This window comes from Euprymna scolopes, chromosome 8 (assembly GCF_053919585.1).
Source record: "Euprymna scolopes isolate OS-2025 chromosome 8, ASM5391958v1, whole genome shotgun sequence".
In the NCBI taxonomy this organism is placed as follows: domain Eukaryota; kingdom Metazoa; phylum Mollusca; class Cephalopoda; order Sepiida; family Sepiolidae; genus Euprymna; species Euprymna scolopes.
Window position 1 is genome coordinate 150,166,252 of NC_136489.1, and position 11,393 is coordinate 150,177,644.

The 11,393-nt window shown below is 33.0% G+C and overlaps 1 protein-coding gene across 1 annotated transcript in view; it reads left to right on the top strand.

The window, feature by feature from the left end:
• LOC145283830 (uncharacterized) overlaps positions 1 to 10,962 on the top strand; it is a 103,240-nt gene extending 92,278 nt beyond the window's left edge. The window contains exons 4-5 of the mRNA XM_080132925.1: positions 3,689 to 3,914; positions 9,975 to 10,962. Coding sequence (XP_079989051.1) covers positions 3,689 to 3,914; positions 9,975 to 10,108 — 360 coding nt within the window. The 3' untranslated portion in view covers positions 10,109 to 10,962. The remainder of the gene's footprint in view (positions 1 to 3,688; positions 3,915 to 9,974) is intronic.
• Positions 10,963 to 11,393: the final 431 nt, after the last annotated feature.

Genomic DNA, 11,393 nt, shown 5'->3' on the forward strand with positions numbered 1-11,393 from the left:
ATGTTGTTTCTTAATTAATTGGTGATCCATGTTGTTTCTTAATTGTTTATCCATGTTGTTTCTTAATTAATTGTTTATCCATGTTGTTTCTTAATTAATTGTTGATCCATGTTGTTTCTTAATTAATTGTTGATCCATGTTGTTTCTTAATTAATTGGTGATCCATGTTGTTTCTTAATTAATTGTTGATCCATGTTGTTTCTTAATTAATTGGTGATCCATGTTGTTTCTTAATTAATTGGTGATCCATGTTGTTTCTTAATTAATTGGTGATCCATGTTGTTTCTTAATTAATTGGTGATCCATGTTGTTTCTTTATTAATTGTTGATCCATGTTGTTTCTTAATGAATTGGTGATCCATGTTGTTTCTTAATTAATTGGTGATCCATGTTGTTTCTTAATTAATTGGTGATCCATGTTGTTTCTTAATTAATTGGTGATCCATGTTGTTTCTTAATTAATTGATGATCCATGTTGTTTCTTAATTGTTTATCCATGTTGTTTCTTAATTAATTGTTTATCCATGTTGTTTCTTAATTAATTGGTGATCCATGTTGTTTCTTAATTAATTGGTGATCCATGTTGTTTCTTAATTGTTTATCCATGTTGTTTCTTAATTAATTGTTTATCCATGTTGTTTCTTAATTAATTGTTGATCCATGTTGTTTCTTTATTAATTGTTGATCCATGTTGTTTCTTAATTAATTGGTGATCCATGTTGTTTCTTAATTAATTGTTGATCCATGTTGTTTCTTAATTAATTGGTGATCCATGTTGTTTCTTAATTAATTGTTGATCCATGTTGTTTCTTAATTAATTGGTGATCCATGTTGTTTCTTAATTAATTGGTGATCCATGTTGTTTCTTAATTAATTGGTGATCCATGTTGTTTCTTTATTAATTGTTGATCCATGTTGTTTCTTAATTAATTGTTGATCCATGTTGTTTCTTAATTAATTGTTGATCCATGTTGTTTCTTAATTAATTGGTGATCCATGTTGTTTCTTAATTAATTGGTGATCCATGTTGTTTCTTAATTAATTGGTGATCCATGTTGTTTCTTAATTAATTGGTGATCCATGTTGTTTCTTTATTAATTGTCGATCCATGTTGTTTCTTAATTAATTGGTGATCCATGTTGTTTCTTTATTAATTGTTGATCCATGTTGTTTCTTAATGAATTGGTGATCCATGTTGTTTCTTAATTAATTGGTGATCCATGTTGTTTCTTAATTGTTTATCCATGTTGTTTCTTAATTAATTGTTGATCCATGTTGTTTCTTAATTAATTGGTGATCCATGTTGTTTCTTAATTAATTGGTTATCCATGTTGTTTCTTAATTAATTGGTGATCCATGTTGTTTCTTAATTAATTGGTGATCCATGTTGTTTCTTAATTAATTGTTGATCCATGTTGTGTCTTAATTAATTGGTGATCCATGTTGTTTCTTAATTAATTGGTGATCCATGTTGTTTCTTAATTAATTGGTGATCCATGCTGTTTCTTAATTAATTGGTGATCCATGTTGTTTCTTAATTAATTGTTGATCCATGTTGTTTCTTAATTAATTGTTGATCCATGTTATTTCTTAATTAATTGTTGATCCATGTTGTTTCTTAATTAATTGTTGATCCATGTTGTTTCTTAATTAATTGTTGATCCATGTTGTTTCTTAATTAATTGTTGATCCATGTTGTTTCTTAATTAATTGTTGATCCATGTTGTTTCTTAATTGGTGATCCATGTTGTTTCTTAATTAATTGGTGATCCATGTTGTTTCTTAATTAATTGTTGATCCATGTTGTTTCTTAATTAATTGTTGATCCATGTTGTTTCTTAATTAATTGTTGATCCATGTTGTTTCTTAATTAATTGGTGATCCATGTTGTTTCTTAATTAATTGGTGATCCATGCTGTTTCTTAATTAATTGGTGATCCATGTTGTTTCTTAATTAATTGTTGATCCATGTTGTTTCTTAATTAATTGTTGATCCATGTTATTTCTTAATTAATTGTTGATCCATGTTGTTTCTTAATTAATTGTTGATCCATGTTGTTTCTTAATTAATTGTTGATCCATGTTGTTTCTTAATTAATTGTTGATCCATGTTGTTTCTTAATTAATTGTTGATCCATGTTGTTTCTTAATTAATTGGTGATCCATGTTGTTTCTTAATTAATTGTTGATCCATGTTGTTTCTTAATTAATTGTTGATCCATGTTGTTTCTTAATTAATTGTTGATCCATGTTGTTTCTTAATTAATTGTTGATCCCTGTTGTTTCTTAATTAATTGGTGATCCATGTTGTTTCTTAATTAATTGGTGATCCATGTTGTTTCTTTATTAATTGGTGATCCATGTTGTTTCTTAATTAATTGGTGATCCATGTTGTTTCTTAATTAATTGGTGATCCATGTTGTTTCTTAATTAATTGGTGATCCATGTTGTTTCTTAATTAATTGTTTATCCATGTTGTTTCTTAATTAATTGGTGATCCATGTTGTTTCTTAATTAATTGGTGATCCATGTTGTTTCTTAATTGTTGATCCATGTTGTTTCTTAATTAATTGTTGATCCATGTTGTTTCTTAATTAATTGTTGATCCATGTTGTTTCTTAATTAATTGGTGATCCATGATTTTTTCTTCTTCTTGTAATGTTGCTGTGTCCATTAATTGTTTTGTTCGTACACACAAGACACCACAAAAGAAAAAAAAACAGGTGCAATTTGTTTTTGGTTATAAAAGAATGTTGGTTTTTGTTTTAACTATGCTAATGACACAAAACAAAATTATGGTGGCAGTGTATTCATGCATGAGAGGAGACATTGATATGAACTTAACATTGGTGTGTATGGGTGTGTTTGTATCTAAAGGTTTTAGCATAATTTGTGTTTATAATGAGCAAAGCAGTTCACTCTGCTTCAAATCCAAATCTTGTTTCTTTTGTGTATTTATGTAACTGTATTGCTTACTTCATGATTTATATCATGTACATTTTTCACATTAATTGATCTTTTTGCAAATACTATTTGTTTATTAATTTCCTAATAAACTATGCAATCTATTTTGGAAATCTTTTTGTGTTGTTTTTTGTTATTTTTGCGTTATTTTTTCTTTATTTTATGTTATTTTTTATTTTTGTGTTATTTTTCTTTGTTATTTTGTGTTATTTTTGTTTTTGTGTTATTTTTTCTTTTTTTATTTTGTGTATCTTTTTGTTTTTCTTGTCATTTCTGTGTTATTTTTCTTTGATATTTTGTGTTACTTTTTGTTATTTTTCATTATTTTTGTGTTTTTCTTATTTTTGTTTTATTTTTTTTCTTTACTATTTTTTGTTATTTTTTTCTTTCTTTGCTATGTCAATTATTACCACTGTTATTAAAGGGATCAAGAGAAGTAAATAACTCTGTATATCGCAGACATCACACAACTTCAACTACATGTTATATACATAACACAGCTATTTATTAAAGAGATATTTGTTGGGGTTAGGAAGAGATCTCATATGGCTGCTGCTTCCGCTAACCAATCAGATAAGCTATTTTGATGTGACAATTATAAAAGGGAGGTTACTGTGGGAGGTTATGTATTATTTTTTTTTTTTCATTTCAAGCTCTCCACCCCACCCCACCCACACACACACACAAAATAATATTTTTTGTTTTTATTGCTTTTTGTCTATAGATGAAAGAGTTATTGCCTGGCTCTAGTATATACATGTACGATGAACAAATCGATGGAGTACGAAAACGAGCTTATGATAAAAAGGGCAAGATTGATGGACGTAGAATGGCTCGACAGTTAATGAATATTTTCTTCAAGAAAAATGAACTCATCAATTGCTCAATCTCCTCCAGTCCCGCTGCTGGTAAGACGCAACTTAACCCGGTCTTGGTGAACAGCATCATATGTAAGTCTTTCATTTACTATGAAAATGTTCAGTTAGATTTCTTTGATTTTTATTTTATATTGATTATTAGCTTGTTGACTATTGATGCAGGTGGGTGAGGTTTCGCTAAATGGACATGTTTTATAATGAGTTAATAAGTTAAGTATTTTAATAGAATGTACTCTGATGAACTCTCTGCACTTGTGCCCCCTCGACGTACATATCCCCAATAAACTCGCTTAGGAGCAAAATCACATCCCTTCACTGTTGAGGTCCCCAAATGCCAGAAGCTTCTTACCTCGAACAGCTAGACTTTGGAATTCCTTTCCTGCTACCTGCTTCCCTGATTGTAGTGATATACAAAAGTTTAAATGTAATATAAACCAACATCTTGTTAATCTTTCTTAGACATGGTCCCAAATAGTAGCCCGTTACATCCAAGTGGCAATGGGCCTTGTTTGGGGGAATGTGGATAAAAAAAAAAAAGAAAGAAAAATTCAAGAATAATAGAATCTGTGTGTTGTTTGGCAATTATGGACTAAGATTTGGGTAAAGTGTGTCTTATTACGATTTATTTTTTTGGTCCCCGATTTATCGGAGAGGAACCTATGTTTTCAGTGGCATCCATTAGTCCGGACGATTGCCAGATAACTGTCCATTAGGTTTTCCTGAAATTTTGCCACAAATTGTATTTTATTAAATAGGCACTGCATATCAAGCCCCAAAGACCACTCGAGGATAAGGATTAGAGTCAGGTGGCAGGTGAGACAACATCTTAATGATCATTAATGATGGATCTTAGGTAGTGTTTGTTTAAGAGGATAGCTCAACAGTAATTTGTTTACATTGGACTTGAAAAGAGCCATGTCATAGTCAGCTGGGAAGCAACCATACCATATTGTGTTTGTTGTGGTATGCTTGTGTGTTCGACAATATAAATTAATGAAAATAGATACTGAGTTTACTTATATACAACCGTAGACTTTTTTTAAGACAAGAAAGAATATGTATACATTTTTTTACAGACAATAGCTTATGTGAAACATGCGTAAGACCGTTTGTGTGCGTGTGTACGTGCGAGTTGTCGATCTTTGCGGATCAGGTGTGAACTAAGATTAAATATTTTTGTTTAAAGTTGTTACCGAGGTAATTCATTTTGTAGAGTTTGTTTATGATTTGCAATGTTTGGTTTACCTCAAAAAAGCTGGATAGTACACAAAAGTTCATTTCTTACCAAATTGGTTGCGTGTGTAAAACATACTTGGAGCATTTGGTGCACATGTTGTGTCGCATGCCATTCGAGAAAAGGAGAGAAAGAGAATCAGTATCAGCATCTATCGGCTGAAACATGCAACAGGAGTGATAATCGTATATATTCTTTTCTCTTTTACAATTTGTGTCTGTGCGTTCGCTTTGCGTAAAATTTTTAAACTGGTATATCTCTACATGTTCCATCGGTGGACAGTTCTAGGAAAGAAACTTTGATCATGGAATTTATGTTTAGTTTTAGACACAGATAATAAGGGAAATTGTTAGATGTTGTAGCTAGACGAGTGTCTGTTGCAAATGTTCTAAGGGGGAGGCCATAGATTGAAGCTCAGTCGAGCACATGCCATAAAAATAATGCTAAAGTAAAGATAGAATCGGGGATAAAATTAACAATCCTTTCTCTAATGTAACCATATCTGAGAAAAATATCGATTGATTTGTCTACAAATTCTCAGCCATGAATGTCCAACAGCATTTGTTTTATTACTGTTCAATATGAGAGGAGGACACTTTGATCATCGTCTCATCAGTAGGAGACATAATTTTCAATGGGCTTCACGCTCACTAGGCATTAATCCCAACATTCCCTCCTCTGCTAGATTTTCATTTGTGGAGTTGTTTCCAAGATAATATCTCTCAAAACAATCCTCAGATTGTTGCTGAAGAGGGTCATTGCAGCTCAAATCAATCGTATCGAGGTGTGTAGGGTCAGTTGGCAAAGGAATGCCAAGAAAAACATGAGAGGAAGTGACAGGGATGAATTTAAAAAAGAGGGAAGCATAAAGACCTAGCCAGAGATAGTTTAGTTTGGAAGTCAATTTCTAAAAGATATCCAACACACATCATTATGTAATAAGGACATTAAATTGAAGAGAGAAGGCATTAGTGGGAATATGGCACTAAATGCAATCTTGGTGTAAAAAATTGACTCCACACTTTGTTGATGGTTTCTTGACGGGAAATTTAGTTTTTGATGTATTTTTTTTCTGATAAAAACTCAGGAATAGGAAGTTCCACAAGACAGTATATTTTGTATGATTTTGTTTTGTATGAAAATATAAACATAAATAAAACCTTATCACACTTGTTAGATGAATCTCTATACATAGATGACTTTTTAATAAGTTATACATCCAAATGCAGCATTTAGCACAAACTACAACATTAAAGCTTAAAGAAAATCAACAAATGAACAAATCACCTGTGTGTGTCCAGAGGGGTTGGGACACAGCTAAGAGTTGTTTACTATTGTCCGGTGGAGTCTAATCTTCAAGGACATTATTCAATGTCCAGAGTTCTCTTCTCCGGACCTACAGGCCAGGTAATGTTAGTCATATCTTTTCTAGCATCTCTGGCAACTGTTCGAGACTTATGACACTTGGGACCTCAGTGTCTCAACTTCAGGGCGTCCAACCACACCCCTATATGTTCAGTCCACACAACTCAGGACTGCTCAGCTCTAATTCACCCGTTACTAAGGCAATTTTTCGACCATCACAGGTGGTTAGGTCACAAGATTGCAAAATACAGGGGATATACTTATCTCCCTTTTCACTTTTTTGTTTTATTTTACTTCAGTCGAAGTTCTCAGAAGTCAAGGGGCCCACTACCTGAGGCTAACATTTGAAGTCTATATGAGATACATAGATATTAGAATGTTCCATTAAAGTTCTTTATTTCTCAAACACTGAGTTAGTAAAGAAATTACGAACATAATTTTCTTCTCCCCAATTAACCATTTTTATACGTTGTAGTATATCTTTCATGTTGGTTTCTTGGTCTTACTGGATTCCAGGACAAGAATTTATCTAGTCTGGTGGAGTATCCAGCTTCGTGCTATTACTTGAGGTAATATCACTTGGAGAAAGTGCATCATTCCTTGGAAAAGCAAATGTGGGTTAGCCGTACTGAGGAGATCTTATTTGGGCAGCGAATACTATGTAATTTTGAATATTTGGTCAGGGTTTACTTCTATGGAAAAAGTATCCTCATGCCAGATTGTTCTGACAAACCCCTGTACAGAGAGACCTTAGACACTCGAGAACAGTATGACTGACATACCCTTTTAGCCTTAGACTTTTTCTTTACTAAAAACACACAATACCAGTTTTTCTACTTTATTAATGTTCGTAATTGTTGGATATATTACTATTTTCGACATGATAATTAAGTAAATGCTGTTGTTTTTGCTTTTTAAAAAATCGATCTGTTGATTGTATTTTAACAAACACCAACAAATATATACTACATTGCCCCCCCCCCTCCACTCCAAAGAAGGAGGTAATTCCTTTGAGGATGATATGACAACTGACTAGACACTAGACTACTCTTCCAGAAGGTGATAATGCCTAGGACAATTATCTTATGACAACAAAATAGATACTACACTACCTGAATTTAGCATTAATCTGAAATATTAGGTTGAGAAGAATATTCTTGTGGAATTTTTAATTTTGATTAGAAATGATGTACAGAGTGGAACGATAAAATTGTCGCCCTAAAAAAAAAAAAAAAAAAACACTACAGCTTTATTTTAAAACTTTTATTGAAAAAATCAATTCAGGTAACTTGATTATGTGGAAGAGTTGACGTTTATTCAATGTAGCCGCCTTCAGCCTCAATCACCACTTTGATACGGGTCCGGAACTAGGAGCATGCCTTTTCCACAAGCGCTGGTAGGAGCTTGGCGAATACTCAACAGATGGTGGCAATCAGACTGACTTTGGTGCTGTGGGAGGTTATGTTGGTGATGTTCTCGACATATGACCAAACGAAATAATCCAGTGGCTTCAGGTTAGGAGAAGAGGGATGGCCAGTGAGAGAAAGGTACAAAGTCGTAACACTCCTTCTGAAGCCAAGCCTGGGTCTCTTTGAACTTGTAGGCCAACACCGAATCCTGCTGCCACACCCAGGGTCTGCCAGTGGTCACCTGATTACACCCGAGGATCACCATCCAGGTACACTTTGGTCTTGACTTTCAAGCCGACTTTAGAGATGTGAGGTGGCATGATGTGGGCCTCACTTAAAACCATACCAAAGACCATAACTGTGGCCAGAAACTTTGTTCTCATCACCCTGTTATTCGTGGCAATCCAACAATGCATTTTGAGGGTGCTGGCAATGGTCCTGTTTCATAACTTTGATTGGTTGAGAGCATGTTATACAGCGGTGCACCTTTGATCTCGCTTGTTGAACATTGTGTCACTTTCAGACATGATAGAAGGCTCCTATTGCTCTTGGGATTTGTACACAACTGGCCAACTAATAGATGATCTGCAACAAAAAAAAAAGAAAACCAGTTTTCATCAAACAGAAATGGAATCGTGTCATTTTTTTTTAGTGTGACAATTTTATCGCTCCTCTCTGTATTTTCAAATAAGTTTTCATTATAATAGCTTTACTTTATATATCATTTTAAAGAGCATTTTTTGCTTTATTTAATCATTTAAATTACAATCATTTTAAAACAATTATATATTTTCAGTATGTTGTATACAAAATGAAAAAAAAAGCCATTTTGCACAATTTTTTTTATTTCAGTTCAAGCTAGGCCGCAAAGATGCTGAAACAGCTCACAATATCAACAAAGCATTTGATCTAGGAACCACTACTGAATGCATAGCACAATGGTGGTTTAAAAAATTTTGTGGCAGCGATGAGTCTTGAAGATAATGAGCGTAGTGGTTGGCCATTGGATGTTGACAACGATCAATAAGGAGCCTTAGTCAAAGCCAATTAACTCACAACTTCTGAATCAGACATAATGTTTACAACAATTTCTGACCACTTGTGAGACATTGGAAATACAAAAAAACTTGTTAAATGGATGTCTCACGAATTGAACGACAACCAAAGAAATGCTATTATGAAGTGTTATCTTCCCTTCTTTTACCCAACAAGAACAACCCGTTTCTCAACTGGGTTGTGACTTGCAGTGTAAAGTAGGTTCTTTACAACAACTGGCGATGCTCAGCTTAGTGGTTAGATGCCGACAAAGCTCCACAACACTTCCTGAAGACAGAGTTGCACTAGAAGAAGGTTATGCTAACTGTTTGATGGTCTGTGACTGGTCTCATCCATTATAGATTTTTGAATGCAGGCGAAAACATTACGGCAGAGAAGAACTGTCAACAAATGGATGAAATGCATCAAAAACTTTGACAACAACACCCAGCATTAGTCAACAGAAAAGCCCAATTCTTCTCTACGACAATGCCTGACCGCACGTTGTTAAACCAACCTTGTAGAAGTTGAACGAATTGGACAACGAAACTTAGCCTCATCTGCCATACTCTCCAGACTTCTCACCTACCAACTACCACTTTTTCAAGCATCTCAACAATTTTCTGCATGAGAAATGCTTCAAAAACCTAAGAGATATCAAAAACGCCTTCAGCGACTTCATCGCCACCAAACCGCAATGTTTTTATGTTACTGGCATAAATACACTTGTTTTGCATTGGCAAAAGTGTGTTGATTCTGATAAGGCTTATTTCAATCAATAAATTTTTTTTTGAGCTGAAATATGTTCATCTGAATTTAAAAGTTAAAAACTGCAAGAACTTTCTTGTCAACCTGATAGTTTAGTAAACTGAATCGAACATTAAAAGATAGTAATAGTATCATTCGGGTTCAGACAGAATCTAAATAGCATTGTGTAAGCATCTTCAGCTATTTCCTCCAAAAAGTTCTTGGAAATTAATTTTTTTTATCTTTATTGCTCAATTCATTCAGTTTATTTTCATAAATTTCTAAATTAGTGCTATTTTTAATTTTTGTTTTAAATTGATTTTTGATTTTTTCATTTGACAGCATATTGCCAAGTGAATTCGACCACGTTAAAGAGCGCAATCAAAGATGCGATGTGGTCAAAGATCACTTCAGCCAACGCCAAATTTGCTAAAAAGATGAAAATCCAACAGATTCAGCAACCAATTCAGCGGTAAAAACGTCTCACATATTTTTAATTAAAAAAAAAAAACTTTATGACTTTGGATTCTGCTTAAGTCTTCCCCTTCTCCCAATAAATTATGGAACAATCATCTTCTATGGAATTTGGTGAAAGAGTAAGAATTCTGTGCTGTCATTCTGATGTCGAAATACATCAAGCTTCTTACATTTCTGAATTTTTGAGATGAGAATTGATTATTCGTATTATTACGGTTCGTCGGACTATTGTTCTCTTCTGTAATGTTATTTTCAGAACATTTTTGCTCGATGTAACCACTGATCTTCTGCAGGTGTATCTTGTCAAACTCTGGGAATCTAGAGAATTTTGAACAAAGCTATTTATTTAATCCATGAGGGTAGCATGTTCTTGTTCCATCAGCCATAACTGGGTATAAGATCTAAGTAATTCTTAATTGTATTTTTAGTGTGGCCTGCACTGAGGATTGAACCAAGAAGTATAACTTTATAACTGAATTTTACCAAGTACTTTATCTACTATGCTATGGGTTCTTGCGGATTAAATAGTTCCATTCATAATTTCATGTAGATTCACATGCTTGACAAAAAGATTCCCAAATTTGAAAAGATACACCTGAAGAAGGTCGGAGGGTACTTTGAAATGTTGTGAAAATGACACTGAAGATGAGAACACTAATTGAAAAAATTCAAATAATACAAATAATTAATCTTGTTTTTTTTTTTTTTTTGATCAAACAACAACTCGATTTTTATCTTTTTCATTTGATGCGATCAAAACACAAATGACTTTAGACATTTTGTAAAATCTGTAGAACTTGTTAAAGATTCAAATGTTTTATTTGTTGCAATTAAATAACATCATGCGTCTTCATCCGCACTCCATCCATATCCTTTTTTGCGGTTGATCGCTATAGAATTTTTACATTTTCAGGGGAAACAAATTCGTGATAGCATAGAAAACTATCACATGAGAAATTTTTTCGGGCATTTTTTACTATAAACACCAAACCAAAAAAGTTGTCAAAAAACAAACACATAACAAATAAATGTTACCAAAGGCAAGATAAGTTACTCTTCTACCTAACCGGATAACATTTTGGTATTTTAACTTATTTTAAAGCGTTTAATAAGTTTAAAATGCAAGCAGCGCCAAACAACAAAGATGGCAGACATGGGGCTGCCACTTTTAGAGTCTCGATAATTTGTCAAAATTCGAAAAAAAATAAAAATAAATAATGGTAAAAATCCAACAAATAAATATCAACGTGACATTTAGTGGGCGGATTTCTGTTTATAGTAAAG